Genomic DNA, 20,349 nt, shown 5'->3' with positions numbered 1-20,349 from the left:
GTCCCCTGGGCCACGAGTGAGCAACCGCCCTGGAGCCACGGGGAAGTAGCAGGCAGGATCAAACCTGTGGGGGCCCGTGGCTACTGCCACGGGGTGCCCAAGCCTCATAAGGCCAGGGAGATCGACACTTCTGCCACACCTGGGAAGGTGGAGGAAGGACCTTCCAGCAACACCCGGAGTGCTTCCGGGTGCTCATGCGGCACTTTTGCCACATCAGGAAGTGCCGGCTGAAGAACGTCAGCGAGCCCCTGGAGCACGTCCAGGTGACTATAAAGGGGGCTGCCTTCCTACAGTCAAGGAGCTACAGTCGGGAGCTGGAGGTGGATGAAGCTCCAGGGACAAGACGAAGAAAGGCGGCACACGGACGTTAAAAGGCCTGTGTAAGAGTGTTTGGTACTGGAAGCACTATGTGTGTGTGGGATTTGGACTTTGGAGACAAATTGTAATAAACTTGTGTGTTTCTAAGAACTTCCAGTGTCAGTCTGTTTGTGTCAGGACTGATTATATCACACACTATATAAATTGTGTCCCTTTAACGAAGGAAATTAAATGTTAATAAAACAAAAGCTAGTTAAGATCTTTAAATGAAGCAAAAGACCACTTATACTATAAAGTTTTTCGAGATGGAGAATATCTATACCAGATATCATTCTGTTTTGTCAAAAGTGTTCAACTGAAGCTAGTGCTAGTCAGAATGTCACAGCAACAATGACCCTTTTCTGCAGGTCTGTTATATCAAGTCTTGCTTTGATCACGTGGCAGTATCTCTGCAGAGATAGACAGAAGCAGTTATACAGAGTGATGTCAGTCAGTCATTGTCCAACCTGCTATATCCTAACACAGGGTCACGGGTGCAACTCTTAAAATGACAGGAGACTCTCTTTCGACTGTGGACTCAGTGTACCCTGAAACCAAAGCCGACATTATGGTAACTAATGACAAGTTAATGGGCTTTTATTTTAAAACAGTTTGAGGGGGGGGAAAAAACTAGACTTTAAAGGTATCGCTTATATATATTCAAAAACTGTACACATTTTAAACGATCAAAGAATTAAGTTTCCTGTTTGTGTTTATTTTGCTATTCTAACAGCTGTCTAAACATGCTTTGTGCAAATCACAAGTCAAGAGTCACATGGCACAGACAGTTTAAATAAGTGTACATGTGGGAAATGTGAAGGGCTGGTTTCTAAAGGGCCATGCACAAAGTGCTTGATTAACTGAAGTGTATAGTACACTTTGATAATAAAAAAGCTCACTTATACTACTAATCTTTACATATTTTTTCCACCAAAGCATTTTTTGCAGCAAATATGCTGTGTTCATCAAGTGACCTTGTTCAGCAAATACTTTTCTGTAAATTCACCTTCATGCCGGCTTAAGTAAACATTTTTGTCCTGATGCCTCATAATGTTTTACAAGGCCAGCATGACATCAGAGCTGTGGCAGCCATTTACAGAACTTTCACTCATACTGCAAGATCATTACCGACTGATTGATTGTTCATGGTTTTTTTTTTCCCCCAGTACAATGACTTAGCATTTGAGTATCTCTATGATGCTAGGAGCAGTTTTTGCGCCCAATTGGGCTACTTTGATTAGTTCCCGTGGGGAAAAACGGGCTTTCATGGGTTGCAGTTTTTGAGTCTTATCCTGAAAAAAATAAATGTGTGTTTTGGACTATTTTAAAAAGCAAAAATAACATTGCAACTGTTGCGCTAAGCTCATTTGTCAAAACGTTATGCATTTAAGTGCTGAAATTGCAAAAGAACAAATCCACTGTAAAGCCGAAGTCAGTCCCTGAACGTGGAGTGCCAAAAATATTATATGTCAGGTCATGGGCATCTAAAAATCACTGAGTGTAACAAGCAGCAAAGCAGGGCTACAGGGCAGTGCGACTGCAGATTTAAGTCAGTAGAAGAAAATAAAAGGCTTTTAAAATAATCAAACATCTCAAGGACATTACTAATTAAAATTAATTATCAATGTCAGTCAGCAAGTGGGCTATCAAAACAAAGTTGCAGGAAAATCTTCATTTTAATTGAAAAATTAAAATGGCAACATGTTGAAATACTTAGCATCTTAAGGATTTTTAGCACACAGTAATTTTTCTTAAGTAGTTAACTTTTGCATGACAGTTGAAACTGCAGCAAAAGTACGCAGTAACCAATTTGTTTTGTGTCCTGTGTATAGACTAATGAAATTCTTTCTTGCTTGCACTAAACAAAGGATAGCACAAAGGCAGCCCTGTTGTCTTCCAACAAAAGCCCAGAGTTCCTGGAGTTTCTATGTTGTCCCAATGCTAATGTGGGTTTTCTCCCACAATCCAAAAAATGTGCAGATTATTTGAAGAAGCTGTTCAAATAAATAAACACACACAATCACATACAGACTCTCTCACTGGCCACTGTATTAGGTACACCTGTTCAACTGCTTGTTAATGCAATATCTAATCAGCCAATCACACAAGAGCAATTTAATGCATTTAGGTATGTAGACATTATCAATACGACCTGCTGAAGTTCAAACTGAGCATTAGAATGGGAAAGAAAGGTCATTTAAGTGACTTTGAACATGGCATGGTTGTTGGTGCAAGACAGACTGGTCCGAGCATTTCAGAAACTGCTGATCCACTGGAAATTTCACATACAACCATCTCTAAGGTTTACAGAGAATGGTCAGAAAAAAGGGAAAATATCCAGTGAGTGGCAGTTCTCTAGACGTAAATGCCTTGTTTATTCCAGAGGTCAAAGTAGAATGGCCAGACTGGTTCGAGCTGATAGAAAGGCAACAATAATTCAAATAACCAGTCATTACAACCGAGGTAGGCAGAAGACCATCTATGAATGCACAAGTCAAACCTTGAAGCAGATGGGCTTACTGCTGCAGGAGAATACACCGGGTGCCACTCCTGTCAGCTAAGAACAGACAACTAAGGCTACAATTTGCACAGGCTCATCAAAATTGGACAATACAAGATTTGTCCCTTAGTGTTTATGCCTTTCAGACCTGTGCAGATAACAATAAGAGATATCTGTATTTCCTAGATTAATGACAGATACTATGACCACAGAGTATAAGGCAACTTGTTTGGTTTAATAAACTTTTGTAAAGAAACCCTGAACTGCTCAGTTAAAAAAGTAAGGATTATCTCAGTCTTGTACAGAACTTATGACATAATATTTCAAGAATAAACATCTAGCTCAGGGGCTCTGTAACCTTACACTTACTGAAGTTACATTTCTTTATTACATTTTCACATTTTGAAATAAAAAGATCATGGATAGCAGACTGAGAAAAAAAAAGTTGCAAAATTCCCCAATAATAATGTTTTGAAAGTTTCCTGGATGCTAGACCACAAACTTATTAAACTTTATTTGTGCAATCCTATTTTTAAAACTGACACATTAAATGTTGTTTTCATTTTACTTTTAGTTTTATAAAAGATCAGTCTCTACCAGCAATCCACAGACCTATATTGTCAAGCCCAAGTTTGAACAATTGCAAACCACTTCCTTGAAGGAATTTTAATTCATTCCCCAAAAGTGTAATGACAACAGCAGCAAATGTCGCACGTGACACGTGTACGCTTTTTTCTAGAGTGTGACTGATTATCCTGAATATTTAAACCACTTTCACTGCAGGTATTTAAAATGCAAAATAAGGATGTGATGCATCAAAGTTAAATGGTTTACTGGCTATAGGTTCATTCTAGTTATCGATAAACTGATAATTAATTAACACTAGAATTACCAGAACCTACGAAAAAACTCGTAGATCAGTCCCACCTTAAATCGCTTCCTAAAACCGTTCTCACCTCTCCACCAGCGTCTTTTGTCATCTAAATGTGCTGATGAAAGAAAAGCTGCAAGTAGCCGGCTATTCCATCCCCCACCGACTTAGAATGTGCACAAACTTCTCCCAGCTCATGCCTTGATTGATTATCTGGGAGTGAAGTGGAGTTTTAGAGTGGAAATAATAGATCATTATTTGGAATACACGCATTTCACGTGTTTTCCGTTTCTACAGTAATCCGTGTAAACACATTTTTAAAACAGAAACGTTTTTCATATTTTAGTAGTAAATGACAAAATGTAAGCATAAACTATATAATGTATGAAGCCTGAAGTCCAAATATCAAACACTTTCACAAAAGGTACAAATATAACAGAACAAGTATGCTTTTATTCAAAAATATAACTGCAGAAAAAAAGCCGCCTTAGCATGCCACATTGACACATAATTATTGCAACTGCTACAGTAGCGTAATGGTATCAGCTGCTGACTAGCAATCAAAAGATCATAAGTTTGATTCCGCACGACTCAGTTTTGAGAAATAAACTGCTCTTATTCTTACTATTTTAGAATAAAAACATACATTTGATTTCAGTGTGTAACAGCCAGTGTAATTTATGATACTTGTAAAGGTTAGTTTTTTTTTTATTCACTTTTCATTTTCTCAGTCGTGTTCAGGATCCTTCCCAAACCCATCTGACACTGCTGTTTTCAGATAAAGACGCGCTATAGCTCTGCAGCGTACTTGTGACTGCATTCTCGTACCAATGCTTGCGAACTGAAGTGCCTGTGTACACTTTTCGTGGCATTACACGTCTATTTTTTGAGCATGCCCGTGTCACTCAAACACAGGAACATATGTTGGTGTACAAGTATAACAAAACAAGTGCACTTTTATTCTAGACTATAAGTGAAGGAAAAATAAAGCAAGTTACAGTAGGCGGTTGATACGACAGCTTGCGTGGGGCAATGCTAAGAACTGCTGATTTCCGATCCGTGCTATATAAAATCATCACATTCAAATATTAACAATTCCCACACACCCTTCCTACATTTACGACATGTGTACTTGTTGCAGTGTACACATCTCTCTGTGCTATGGTTCCTATTACACTGAATGAGCACCTGACACTGTACTTTCTTCCCTATATAAATAACATTCGAGCTATAGAAAAAAAAAAAAGCTAACTTTTATAATTATCATGCATTTACACTGGCTCTTACAGACTGACTGAAACAGGGAAGGCACTGTATAATAGATATATAAAAAACAGCTAAGAGGATAGATATATAGATAGATAGGAAGGAAAGGTACTATATGATAGGCAGACAGGGAAGCTCCTATATAATAGTAAAATTACTGTTATTACTATATAGATAGACAGGGAGTTCAGGCAGGCAGAACGGCGAAGGTTAAAAATAAATAAATTTTCTCTCCAGCGGGGAATCGAACACGGATCTCTTGAGGTACAGCAAGCCTGCTGCGCTCTAAGTGACAAAATCTTACCAGTACGATGTTGTAAAACTCTTGAACCTTTTATGAAAGTGTTTATTTGATCTTTGGCCTTCAGGTTTCACACATTTTATAGTTTATGCCTACATTTTGTAACATTTATTACTAAAATATGAAAAAGTTTCTGTTTTAACATTGTGTTTACACAGATTACTGTAGAAACGGAACACACATGAAATGCGTGTGTTCCAAATAACAATCCATTATTTCCACTCTAAAACTCCACTTCACTCCCAGATAATCGAGGCATGACCTGGGAGAAGTTTGTGCACGTTCTAAGTCGGTGGGGGGGATGGAATAGCCGGCTGCTTGCAGTTTGTTTTCATCGGCACATTTACAGGACAAAGGAGGCTGGCGGAGAGGTGAGAACGGTTTTAAGAAGCGATTTAAGATAGGACGGATCTACGAGTTTTTTCGTAGACTCTGGTAATTCTAGTGTTAAAGGGGTCCACTTTAAATTCTAATGCTGGTGCATGTTTCCCTTTGCCCATTTTCTGAAGATTTAGGTTTTTTTAATTAAAAGGTAGGTAGTAGAGAGATTGAATGCAACAACTGAAAAAAAACAACTAATATGATTTAAAATCTGCTAAAGCTGTTACTTTAAAAATTTAATCAGGATGTACAGTATGTATTTACATACTGTATTTGCTATGTTTATAAACTGTCATAAATGTAATTGCAAAGTTCATTTTGCGTCCCTGTGTGAACTGAAAAAAACAGGGAAAGGCACTGGAAAGGGGATTGAAAATTCCAAAAACCTCATTGCCTGTTGTTTTTTCTTTGCAAGAAGAAACGGGAACTGCATGGACAGAACACACAACAGAGGACCATCAGATGTGCCAGGCAGCAGAAAGGTCAACAAGAAGTAATAGAACACTGGCCCCTTCAACACACATGGCTGCAAAATAGTATAAAAAGAGACCGGAGAGATAAGAAGGTAATTTACCCACTATGTTCAAGATGTTGCTCATGGTCATTTACTAAATTTAAGAAATCACAACTTTCTTAACTGAAAATGTATATAGTTCCCTTTAATATATCTTCTAGGCACCTGTTTTGTGAAAGAAAATCCTGCACCCCATCAAGCAAATACACTTTATAAAATGAAGAAGGAAAACTAAGTGGTGTAGTATGTATCCTGTATAGATTAGAAAAAGGCCATTTTATGGTGTTGTCTCCTGGCTTGCACACAGCAGTCACAGTAACTGAAAAAAATATACTTACTTATTGCAACACTACCATCTAGTGTTAACAGGTGAAATTTCAGGTACAATGTGAAGAGTATGAAAATGTTAAAAAGGAGAGAGAGAGAGAGAGGAAGGAGGTTGGGAACATGCACTGACACAGGGCATTGCTGCACCCACCACATGACAAAACCACTTCAGAAACCCAAATTAAGACACAAGCGTAGCAGTTTTTTTTTTTGTTTTTTTTTACAGAGGCTGGAGTGCCAATTCTGCCACCAACCCACGAGTTTTCCCTGCAAACTGGAGGACCTGCTTGCAGGGCTGGATGCAGATTAATGTCTTACTCTGGATGAGGCAATTACAGGTTAAGGGTCTTGCTCAAGGGCCCAACAGAGTAGAAATATGTAAATTAAGACTTTCAGATTTTCCTTTATTTATTTTTTAGTAAAGACACAGTAATAGAAGCTTAACATATTATTATTCTGTTTGTTTTGCTGGTTTTCAATTTATGCAATTTGTTTTTAGAAACACATAAAATGTAAATAATTAAATTCATACAGCAAGTTATTTAATAACTGTCATTACATGTCTTAAATTTCTTTCCAAGGTTGTCGAAGGATTTAGTTGTCCTACTTTATGCCTCATCATTTCTTTATGATATGAAGTATATCAAGTAATCATTAAGCTGGATGCAGGTTACGAAGAAAATTTTAAGCTGATCTTAATTATTGAATATTCCTGGTTTATTATTGATTCCTACCTACCCAATCCCTTTTTAAGCAAATCTGAATTGTTGAATATGTCTAGGGTGGCACGATGGCGCTGTGGTAGCGCTGCTGCCTTGTAGTAAGGAGACCTGGGTCCGCTTCCCGAGTCCTCTCTGCGTGGAGTTTGTATGTTCTCCCCGTGTCTGTGTCAGTTTCCTCCCACAGACCAAAGACATGCAGGTTAGGTGCATTGGTGATCCTACATTGTGCTTGGTGTGTGGGTGTGTGCCCGGGATTTGTTCCTGCCTTGCGCCCTGTACTGGCTGGGATTGGCTCCAGCAGACCCCCGTGACCCTGTGTTAGGATATAGCGGGTTGGAAAATGACTGACTGAACATGCCTATTTATGTTTTAACTGCTACCATGCAGGCCCCCTGTTTTTGAGAAAGCTAATGTTTAATTATAAATGACAATAATAATCACATATTAGAGGATTTTTAAAATAAACACAGGAAACAAAACATTGCCAGAAATGGAATATTTGACATAATGCACTGTTATTATGAGAAAAAAGGGGCCATATCGAAAAGATGTTATATAAATACTTTATTATGTAAGGTATATTACGGTTGCTAGATTTTTGCTTAATGACAGGCACTAAGCTAATAATTTTGCAATAACAGACATTCCAGAACATTAAAAAAATAACATTACAGTATATTAACTTACCTCCACAACAAATTATAGCAGCAACAAACAGGGAAAGGTCACTGTCGTCCAGACAAAGAGCATTAAATTTCATTGCAAATTCAAACTTTGGTTCCATCATTTCACTGAGGGGTTTTCTAAGGCTTTTTAGAAATTCCCGAGTAATGAAACCATTGCCGTATGCAACAAGCAAGCCATCCTTGTTCATACTGGAAGATAGCATTGCAAACATTGCCTCATATACTCCATATTTCAACAAAGTAACTTGGTCGTTCAAATCAAGATTCCCGAAGCCTGGAATTGACTTTGCAAATTCTGTCAGCTCAGTAACGGTCTCTACAGAAGTGCACTGGCAACAATGGAAAATCCGAACCTCTGCCTCTTTGTTCTGTATTCCATTAGCAACCATTTTTGCTACTAGTGTCTTCTCAGCAAGGCGCAATGTATCCATGTCATGAATGACAAAGGGCTGCAAATAATGTAGAATAGTTGAATTAATTAAATTGATAGTGTATAAATTACACAAAACAGGACTAATTGGAACTACAACAACATTTATTTATATAGCACATTTTCATACAAAAAAATGCAGCTCAAAGTGCTTTACAAAACGAAGAACAGAAAAATAAAAGACACAGTAAGAAAATAAAATAAGTCAACATTAATTAACATAGAATAAGAGTAAGGTCCGATGGCTAGGATGGACAGAAAAAACAAAACAAAAAAAAACTCCACGCGACTGGAGAAAAAACAGACACTAGGTGTATCAAATTCAACTTATTAATGTGGACTTAGAACTACTGTATAAGCTTTTCATAAAAAATATAGGCAGAATGTGCATATATTTGAAAAAATATATATCTTCCTACCATTTAATCTATGTAAAATTTTTGGCAAGTATGCCTTAAGAGAGTCTACAATGCCTAATGCATTATTATGTTGTGGCTGTGTTTGTATTTATAATAATTTAATATTATTACGTTATAGTGGCCAATCTCGTATCTTTAGCATTTAATTTTACATTTAACACTAGAATCCCTGAAGCTTACGACAATATTCTTAAATCTTGTGCCACCTTAAATTCCCTCACATCTCCTCATCAGCGTCTTTGTTCTGCAAATGTGTCAATTAGCACTGGCAGCAGGCTGCCTGCTCACTCATCCCTCCCACCAAAGCAGCTGAAGTCAGACACAAAATTCTCACAGCTGAAGCCTTTTTATCTGGGAGTTAGGTGTCTGGAATTGTACAGGTAAATAATATATTGTGTGGAAGACTGCCGGCTTCCGAGGCCGGTCCGCACCCCCAGGCCGACAGGAGGAGCTCTCCAGACAGCGGGATCGTGCTCCGAGGTCCAGCAGGGCCTTATGGACTCTGTGGTGTTTATACACAGCCCTGCTGGATACCTTGGGCGCCACCAGGAGTCGCTGTGGGGGACTTATGGGCTCCGTTGTGCCTTATGACCCGGGGGTACGTCACGGTCATGTGACAGGAAGGTATGGCGTGCTCCCGGGTTGAAGTAATGGACTGATTGCCCTGACCCGGAAGGAGTAGGGAACTGTGGACTCCTGGGACAGGAACACCTCCGGGTCAGGGGCTATAAAAGGACGCTGCCTCAGTCCAGACACTGAGCTGTGCTGGGTGGGAGAGGAGCAAAGTGTCTGGGCGAGGAGGAGTGGTTATTGAGTTTATTGGAGTGTGTGTATTTGAGAAGAGTGTGGAAGGTGCTTGGTGCACTGTAAGAAAATAATAAAAGGTCTTGGACTGTTACCTGGTGTCAGGAGTCGTACCTGAGGGTTCGAGGGTGCACTACTGCCCCCTACTGCCACAATTGTTATTTAGAATACATATATTTCATGTGTGTTCCATGTCTACAACGATCTAAGTAAATGTAGGATGACAGGAAATGGGAGGCAAGAAATGCTGAACACATAACTAAACTATTTTCATGTTATAGTAATAATGACAAAATGTTGACATGAAGTGTATAATGTGCCAAGACTGAAGTCCAAATATCAAACACTTTCACAAAAGGTATAACAAAACAAGTACACTTTTATTTAAGAATATATTCGAAGAATAAGAAATTGTTCAATTTACATTTTGCAGTCAATGTGTTACAAACTGAAGCCCAAATATCAGTCAATACGAAACAGACATGTCTGCTGGGCTGGTTAAGAACTGCTGTCTCATAATCAAGAGGCTGCAGGTTTGATCCTGGGTCTTTCCTGCATTTACCATTTTGAGCAGTCAGCTGCAATCATTATTACTACAAACTGGATTCCAAAAAAGTTGGGACACTTTACAATACAAATCGTGAATAAAAACTGAATGCAATGATGTGGAGGTGCCAACTTCTAATATTTTATTCAGAATAGAACATAAATCACGGAACAAAAGTTTAAACTGAGAAAATGTATCATTTTAAGGGAAAAATATGTTGATTCAGAATTTCATGGTGTCAACAAATCCCAAAAAAGTTGGGACAAGGCAATTTTCACCACTGTGTGGCATCTCCCCTTCTTCTTACAACACTTAACAGACGTCTGGGGACCGAGGAGACCAGTTTCTCAAGTTTAGAAATAGGAATGCTCTCCTATTCTTGTCTAATACAGGCCTCTAACTGTTCAATCGTCTTGGGCCTTCTTTGCTGCACCTTCCTCTTTATGATGCGCCAAATGTTCTCTATAGGTGAAAGATCTGGACTGCAGACTGGCCATTTCAGTACCCGGATCCTTCTCCTATGCAGCCATGATGTTGTGATTGATGCAGAATGTGGTCTGGCATTATCTTGTTGAAAAATGCAGGGTCTTCCCTGAAAGAGATGACGTCTGGATGGGAGCATATGTTGTTCTAGAACCTGAATATATTTTTCTGCATTGATGGTGCCTTTCCAGACATGCAAGCTGCCCATGCCACACGCACTCATGCAACCCCATACCATCAGAGATGCAGGCTTCTGAACTGAGCGTTGATAACAACTTGGGTTGTCCTTGTCCTCTTTGGTCCGGATGACATGGCGTCCCAGATTTCCAAAAGAACTTGAATCGTGACTCGTCTGACCACAGAACAGTCTTCCATTTTGCCACACTCCATTTTAAATGATCCCTGGCCCAGTGACAACGCCTGAGCTTGTGGATCTTGCTTAGAAATGGCTTCTTCTTTGCACTGTAGAGTTTCAGCTGGCAACGACGGATGGCACAGTGGATTGTGTTCACTGACAATGGTTTCTGGAAGTATTCCTGAGCCCATTCTGTGATTTCCTTTACAGTAGCATTCCTGTTTGTGGTGCAGTGTCGTTTAAGGGCCCGGAGATCACGGGCATCCAGTATGGTTTTACGGCCTTGACCCTTACGCACAGAGATTGTTCCAGATTCTCTGAATCTTCGGATGATGTTATGCACAGTTGATGATGATAGATGCAAAGTCTTTGCAATTTTCGCTGGGTAACACCTTTCTGACATTGCTCCACTATCTTTCTGCGCAACATTGTGGGAATTGGTGATCCTCTACCCATCTTGGCTTCTGAGAGAAAACTGCCACTCTGAGAAGCTCTTTTTATACCCAATCATGTTGCCAATTGACCTAATTAGTGTTTATTGGTCTTCCAGCTCTTCGTTATGCTCAAATTTACTTTTTCCAGCCTCTTATTGCTATTTGTCCCAACTTTTTTGGGATTTGTTGACACCGTGAAATTTTGAATCAACATATTTTTCCTTTAAAATGATACATTTACTCGGATTAAACATTTGATCTGTCATCTACGTTCTATTACAAATAAAATATTGACATTTGCCATCTCCACATCATTGCATTCAGTTTTTATTCACAATTTGTTTAGTGTCCCAACTTTTTTGGAATCCGGTTTGTATTATATAAATAAAAACATACATTTGATTTGAGTCTGTTACAGCCAGTTTAAATTTTTGCTACCTGTAAACAAGATATCACTGAAGGGATAAAAGCAGACACACAAATGTTTGTGAATCATGTCTTCTTGGTATCTTGTTGTTATTTGAATTTTCTTTTTACTCAGTTTTATTCTTGAATAAAAGCACACTTGTTTTGTTATACCTTTCCAAAAGTGTTTATTCTATATTCTAGTAAACACTTGAATAACATCAAATCTATCTTTTCCTCTCTCGTGCATGAACATACACATCCATGCATGAAAACGTCATTATTTGAAAAAGCTATGTCATTTGAACAGACATTCGCTGCAAGTGGAATTTCCTGTTCCACTTTATTTATGGTGCCAAGCAGAGTTGTGTTGCAGTGCAGTAGTCAATTAGCCAGTGAAAGCGACATGAAGAAGTAGAACAGACAAGATAAATTGTAGTTCTATAGGACCACACTCTTCGGATTCTTGTGAGCTGCCACGGGGAGCTGTAGGGGATCATTATAACATCTTTAAAGAGTTTCCACCTGACCCAGAAGTGCTTCTAGTGTGCAATGCTTTGGCACTGGAAGTACTCCTGGGACTGGCATAAAAGAAGCAAAGTTTCCTACGTGGGCAGACAGAGCTGGGAGGTGTGTGGATGAGGCTTTGAGGGAAATTACTGCATAACTGAATTTGGAATTCAGTTGAGGTGTATTAAAGAAGATTTGGTGTTTCAAACTAGGACTGTGTTGTGTCTGGGGACCTTGGGTGCTGCTACTCCCTATACACACATGCACGCACACACACACACACAAACACATACACATAGGTGGAATCCTGTTGTATTGAAATTCATGGAAGCATAAAAATATTTCATTATAATGGAAATTTCAGATATGGGGAAAACGTATACCATTGTGACCATGATCACTAATGATTCACCATCTCTAAGCTGTAGCCACTCAAACACAGCTCCATAGCTGCTCTGCTACATCTGGTAAACAGTTAACCAAGGCTTACCGCGTAATATGCTTGTCACATGATGTTTAGAACATTTAACAATGGACTTTGACCTACTGTTCTTTGCACTCTCCTGGTCTGCCACAGTGGTGATTCCATGCCGATTTTTCTGGTGTTCTTCTAATCTGAAGATGGGAGCTAAAGCAGGATGACTGCCCGTGTGATGGCTCCTATCTTGAGTGCTGAAGTAAAAGCTCCTATTTTGAATGAAATCTTGAAACTGTACCTGCCTTCTCTATACCATAATAAAGTACCTGTATTTTATTTTAATTAAAAATGAGATATTTTATGCAACTCTCTTTTATATAAATAAAGGAATGAATACAGAACTCTACAATATCTGCACATGACACAACTACCTATGCGGATGTTCCTTGGAGCACCGACTCGGAATTCAGCTATTAGTATCAGAATTAGAATCAGATTTATTGGCCAAGTATGCATGCAGTACAAGGAATTTAACTCCATTTTTTGGTGACTCTCCAATTATGAGTTACATAATTGACATACAAACAGCAGTTAATCACACACTCCAGACAAAAAAAATCCAGAGAATGTAACCATATAATCATTTGTGAGCATGTTGTCCTGTGGGGGAAAAAAAAAGTTCAAAAAGGCTGTGGCCTAGGTGTGAGGGGTCAGTAATGGTTTTCCTAGCACGTTTCATGACTCTGTAATAATACAGGGCCTGTAAGGAGGGCAGACTGACACCAATGATGTTTTCGGCAGACCTGACTATTCGATGTGCCATTTTTTTTCATGTTTAGTCACTGATCCGAACCACATGGACTTGTATGATCGGGGCTTGTTTGAAGCATAAGGGAACTTCATACAACACTAATGATTTGTTCAAAATACAAGACAGGCCAGTTGAACAGCACAGATTTTTAAGCAGGAGGGTGACACCCTATCCAGACCTTTTGCTTTCTTAGTGTGCTGTCCTTTGAAAAGCTGACATACATCCCCTTCAGATGCATGTTGAGTGGGAAAATGTGCGTGTGTGTATTTAAGGTGGACGTCGTATAAGTTTGTACACTGAGAGGGCTGGTATGAAGTCTTTCTAGACTTCTTTCTTGTCTTGTCTTGTCTTTTCTAGACATTTTTGATCGAAAAAATGTTTGTTATACTGAAATTTACATTTCATTAAAACAAAATCTGTTGAACACGATGTTGTATACATACATACATATATACATATACAGACACACACATTATAATAGTGATAATACATCAATATGTAATCTTGACATTGCTGCTCATAGCATTACCTCAATAATAAAAACAAACACAGCCGCACTCAATTACTTATAAAGTTTAAAATACTCATAAATCTGTAGGATTAGAAATACATGTTATAAGGTCTGTAACTACATAACTACATTCCGTGCCCATCTACCTGAAGTATTTTAAAACAACTTACCGGGGTATTTGCTTTGCCAGTTAATATAGTTCGTGCTTTAGATTTGTTCATTTTGAAGTTTTTCAGATATGCTTCATAAATCTGCTTAGCAAGGGTTTTCTGATCAGACACCTGACAATTTTCTACTTCTCTCTCACAGGTTAAAATTTCAGCCTTTAACTTAAGCTTCTCAGACTGTGGCATACGCCCAAACCGAATTGCTATAGGGAAAATAAAAACATTAAATGTTATTGAGGAAAACTTCAAAGCTGGGAAACCAGGATCAATCTCGATAGTATCAGGAACATGGCAGGAGCTAATCTCACAGAAGCCAGATGTACACTATACACGTCTGGAGACAACCATGAATGAATTGCGCATAAAACTAGGTGGGAATGACTAGATGGCTCACCAGGTGTCACATTTATAAACCAATCCAACACTTCATGAAGGTGGTGCTCAAAGTAGGGGTGGTGATTTTGAACTGGAAAGAACATTGCTCTAATTAACTTGGTCTGACAGATAGCAAGCCTTATGATTATGATAAACTGTACAGCTAAAAACTCCCCTTAAAAAGACTCCCATTACAAATATACAGTATGTATTGCAAATGCAAAGAGTACATTGTGCACATTAAAAATTAACATATCCCTCATGTTGCAAGTGAAACACCTTTCTGTCCACTCAGATTATACATTGGCATTCAAAGACAATGGACAAGTGAATGTAAATGATATGTTGCCGCAGGTGTTAGGTGCGCTCTCTATTGTTCAGTGCTACAACAATAGTGTAGAAGTTGATGTAAGCTGGAAAGAATTTGCAGCTACTTTATGGTCGTGAAATTATGAACTTCAAAATATGGATTTGAACGAAATAATTAGTCAAACCCTGTCAAAGGACTGCTATTAACAGACCCCCAGGTGATGCAGAATTCAGTACTCAAAATATCGGAATCAAATCTGCCAACGACACCAGCAGAAGAACAATACAGCTGCACAGCATCTACCTTTTGACTGCAATTGAGGCTAAACTAAAATGAGTTAGCATTACTGTCTAACTGAAAATGCAAACATGCCTTGCCAGAATACAGCCACAACATTTTAACACATAGTATATCCACAGATCACGATGCTAATCTAGACTCTGTTTGCTGTTATGGAATATAGTGGTGCAATAGTCAAAATAACAGAAAGATATCATAGCAGACAGAACCACAACTCAAATGCATGCAACCAAGTAGCTCTCTTCTGCCGTAGCTTTAATTAAAATGTACACATTAATCATTAAGTTTTAGTTACCTTCTACTACTGAGCTCCTGAGTTGATGACAGCAATTTTAGCTTCTTTTCGGTGTCGTCATTTTCTTTTTTTAAATATATACTTTGCTCTGCTCTCTTTCTGACGATGGTTTAAAATGCACGGACTGGAGCAATGGAGGGCAAGTGTTTTAAAAAAAAGCCCCAAGGGTATAGCCTTTGCAGCGCAGGATTTTGCCAATATTCACTACAAACTTTTTAATGGGTTTCCTCAGACGTGTATTCTCATTTGAGAATCACGTCTGGCCTTGCGAGAGTCAGCAAGAGAAAACCTTGAATATGATGCTAGTTCATCACAGGGTACACACAAACACTTATCCATGCACAATCACATAAGGTAAATTTACATTTATGAGCTAAGCTAACATGGATGCTTTTGGGATATGGGTAAGAAATCAAAAGAAACCTAAGATAAAACTCACAAAGTCATGGATCAAAAATCTAAGCAAATCTCCTGCATGTTCAAGGCAGTGATGGTAAGCACATTCTTTATTCTAACTTATTTAACACCAATTATACTCATCCATGAAGTAATGCCAATAATCCTTTTACAGGATCACCAAGGGAAACAGCACCATCATGCACAAGGCAAGAATTAAACTGAGAGCCAGTCCATTGCCGAACACATGCACATCCACATCCAGACTCACTCACACCAGGCCAATATAGAGCTGCCCATTAACCTAACATAATCATCTTTGGGATGTATAATGAAAAACAAAGGGTCCAAAGAAAAACTCTAGCAGAAAAATGGAAAACAAGCAAATTGTCTGCATGCAGCAATCAGGTCAGGACTCAAACTTACAACCTTGGAGCAGTGAGACGGCGGCACTAAATACTGTACCATTGAGCTACTAGACCCTATTACATACTTAATCACTATTTTTTTTTAATTTTTACATTAATTATTTTGAGACTCACCAGATACTGCCTAAGATACTAAAAATCATTAGTAATTATCACTCCTTCCTTTATATATCATCATCAACAGCATGTTCTATTACAGGCAAAAAGTTAACATCTTCAATTATTAAAAAAAAAAAAACTGTGATGCAATGTATTACAGACATATACCAGATTCCATACCAGCAAAACATCAAGCTTTATAAATCAAATGCAGTTACAATACAGTATGGAAGATGGGTAGCAAAAATAAAAGAAAGTTGGAGAACAGAAAAGCCTAAGCTTTTATATTACTAACCTAGAGAATATGAGCAGTTATTAAATAGCCTGAAAGAACTTCAGTCTGGCATTGAATATCAATCCTGAAAGGAATGTCAGAAACAGATCTAAAAAGAGTTTCAGAGAAAAGCAGAAGCATCGAAAAAGCATAATGAGCACTTGCCAAACATCTTGTGGTATCTTAGGTCACTTAAGCATCTAGTGTCAGAATATAACCTCCTTTTTTGAATTACAATTTGTGAGCAACATAAAGAAGTTTTCTGAAGTGTTGGGGCAAACGGCTCTATAAATCTGAAACAGAATTTAAATAAAGATTTAATATTACGAACTGTAGGAGGGCATCCCAGACAAGCCACCTTATGGACCCGACAGCAGCATTCTGACTCTCTATTAACCAATTTGGATTTCACGTTAGGGGAGAAATTTAATTTAATTAACTTATAAATATTGTAATGCTTCATTGCAACAATGTGAAAAATCAGTGGTGTTTCAGCACTTACTAAATGTGTTTGGCTCATCATTTCACAAAATATACTAGCTACAATGAATATATAAACAATTTGTTGAGTGTTACGTAAAGGTGCAGAAATAATTAAATATCTCTGGTGATCAAATAATCTTAAGACAGCTAATATCACTGTCTGATTTGTTACATGGTACAAACTGCATTTTATATAGAAAGTAGACTATTGAGTGTATATAACATGCTGAAAACAGACTGTTATCCAAATGTTAAATTTCATAAAATTGATATGGCAAGGTGTTTTTAGTTAAGCTGGGGATAGGAAGTTTAAAGCAAAGTTAGTGATTAAATAAATTGACTACCAAACTTTATATATGGGGCTGAAAAAAGGCAGACAACATCATCAAAATGAGAAATAAGACCAAAGGTTAAGTGAAATATTCACAAAAGAAAAACAACACTAGTGATGTGTTGCAATTTCCAAATTAAACATGAGAGCATTAAATTTTTAAATTGGTTAATCTATAGTACTTAAAAAATAACCTTCATCTGGCATTTTAATGTTTTATACTACAAAAGCCTTACTTAGGCAGAATGTAGTTGGCAACATGAAACAGCTGCAGCAGCTTGCATGTTTGGTAGCCAGCTTTGGCACTAGTACAGTACTGTCAGATTTTTTTTTAATGATCATATACAGTAGTTCCTCAGCTGTTTCACTGGTCATAGAAGCAGGGCCTTTCCTAACATATATATGCTTATTTAGGTAGTGTGTTTTATCATGACAATTTAACAACAGAAATCTTTAAACTTACTTCCAGCATTCAGGTCTCTAAGTTCACAAAACATTTGTTAAAATGACCTTCATGCACTCTATCACCTGACAGGAAAATGCTCAGCTACTTTAGGCATGATTACAATGTACTCATTAACTATTGCTATACAAACATTACCCGCTACATGCGCTTAAGTAATGGTTGATAGAGTTATAGACACCACTCACCTATGTTGGTGTACATGTTCAATGCAGACTAATGCCAAATAACAACACTGTTTAACATATACTGTCTAGTATCTCACTCCCTTAGCTGATTTCATGATCTGTAGTTACCCAATTAAAAAAAAGTTAAAAATAACAGGTATAAACAGCTATAAACTTTAATCTTATTAGAGTTAAAATATTATTATAATTTGGACCCTTCCTTTCAATTTCTCACAAAATTATTTCTTGTTGCACGATAAAAAAATGCCATGGATAGTTATCATAAAAGCTAGAAAGTATAAAAGAATAATAAAAATAGAAAAGAATGTAAGCCAAAAAGACCAAAAGAAAACAAATACCACATTGCTCCTCTGCTAATCTCTAAAAGTACGTGTAGCCTTGTCTCACAGGTCAAGTGTCTTATGCACCTTTCCACAAAAAGGTACCACACAAAGCCGTTTTATCTTACACACCTCCTGTATCTTTACAATACCTCTGTGTCTCTTACTCCTGCCAGTTTAGTGCTTGCCACCTGCTGCCCTTCTGATTCCAAGCTCACCCCTGACATGGATGGAAGGAGCTTTTATGACTTAGCTAGCACTACTTATGGGTGTGCCCCGAGAATATCTTAAGGATCAAGACTAGCATTTGAAGCCGATGGGACCACCTTCATAACACTCTACCTTGTAGCACCTTATGTCCCTGGAATCCTGGATCCTGGACTACACTTATAGGATGAAGAAACCCCCAAAATGCCTGCCCATTCTAATGTTCATCGGGAAGATATTAATATAGGACAGGGCCTACTTGCTGCCATTTTATATACTGGGGAACTCTGCTTTACTAGTTTCCCTCACATCCTTTACTTCTGACTGTTGCAGGAGTACACAATTCCAAGCTTCTCACTTTCATCTCCAGATGATAAATCGAACACTAACAGAGGGACAAACAACCCTGTTAAACACTGTGGTGAGTGTTCCCTGGCATCTTGAGAGTCCATCCAACTTTCCATTTAATGTTGTACACAAGTACAACTCACTCAATTTCAGTAACATTTATGGAGCAGCCAACATGATAATGGGACCTAGTGCACCCTGTTAGTGGCAGCCTATTTATATTAACAAGTACAAGTGTTATCAGCTCTCTGTTAGGTTGCCTTACGGCCCTCCTCCTGTCCTGAACAGCATGCTACAGACTGTAGTTCCAGTATCGACTAGATACTCCTTTACAATTTACATTTACTTCAACTTTCTCATATACAGTATAAGGAGATAAAAAGAACTATTAAGCTAAATTTGAAATCTCAAAATAGTGAAACTGTTTAACTGCCAATGGATTTATAGTAGGTTAACTTTTTAATTGTTAAACATGATAACATTAATTTATACAATTATTGCATGATTTTTACAAACCCTAAAAGGTTTTACACAAAATTTTCAATTGACGTCTAATGTATGCAAACAATAACAAAATATAAGAAAGCAATTTCTGTCACACAATCTCACAGTACATGTTGAACAGTCAATCCAATGTCATATAAAAAAAATTCTGCTGTCTTTGTGACATAAGGCAATAAAACAACTAAACTAATAACCATACATATGCGGCCTAAAGTAAATACAGCATATGAAAATGCTTGTCATCTTCATTTAATGTACCCACTAAAGACATATATTACTGTAGAATACTCCAACAGTCTCACTGGGAACTACTTCATCTGCACAATACTGTATTTTCATCTTTTAACAAGTATTCAACAATTCCAAGAGGCACAGCTAATTCTAGACTTTACTTTCAATACCACTGGATAGTAGCATTTCTTTTTCTTTTACAAATGTACACATTATTCAGACTTGAAAAGAAACAAAGGAAATTCTGATTTTCTTGTTTAAAAAAATAATATTTGTATCAGTGTTTTTTGTCACATATTTATATAAAATTGTTTTGGGATTAAATTTAATGATGCGTACACCATGTTCTTTCTGACAATTTGTTATGAAGCAAAGAAACAAGCTGTAAGACACCAATATTTGAAAGAAGAGTAAATTTGCAGAACAGTTTGGCCTAATGTTCAAAACACTGATCCTGCCTTGATAAAGAAAAAAAGATTGTGTATTTTCTTTTTACATAGTTGCCTAACCAGTCTAAACAGGAGGTGGAGAGTTATTTGAAACTAACTGATTGCATTTTTTTTCGTTAGTAAATGCTG

General features: G+C 37.8%; 1 protein-coding gene across 2 annotated transcripts in view; it reads right to left on the bottom strand.

The window, feature by feature from the left end:
- Positions 1 to 20,349, bottom strand: part of LOC120539391 (peroxisome proliferator-activated receptor alpha-like) — a 107,815-nt gene that overhangs the window by 6,951 nt on the left and 80,515 nt on the right. For both annotated transcript variants that reach the window (XM_039769399.1, XM_039769400.1), the window contains exons 5-6: positions 14,223 to 14,422; positions 7,927 to 8,374 (exon numbers count right to left, since the gene is read on the bottom strand). In XM_039769399.1, the coding sequence (XP_039625333.1) occupies positions 7,927 to 8,374; positions 14,223 to 14,422 (648 nt within the window). The remainder of the gene's footprint in view (positions 1 to 7,926; positions 8,375 to 14,222; positions 14,423 to 20,349) is intronic.

This window comes from Polypterus senegalus, chromosome 11 (assembly GCF_016835505.1).
Source record: "Polypterus senegalus isolate Bchr_013 chromosome 11, ASM1683550v1, whole genome shotgun sequence".
In the NCBI taxonomy this organism is placed as follows: domain Eukaryota; kingdom Metazoa; phylum Chordata; class Cladistia; order Polypteriformes; family Polypteridae; genus Polypterus; species Polypterus senegalus.
The sequence above is the reverse complement of the archived record's forward strand: the minus strand, read 5'-3'. Positions and strand labels throughout refer to the sequence as shown.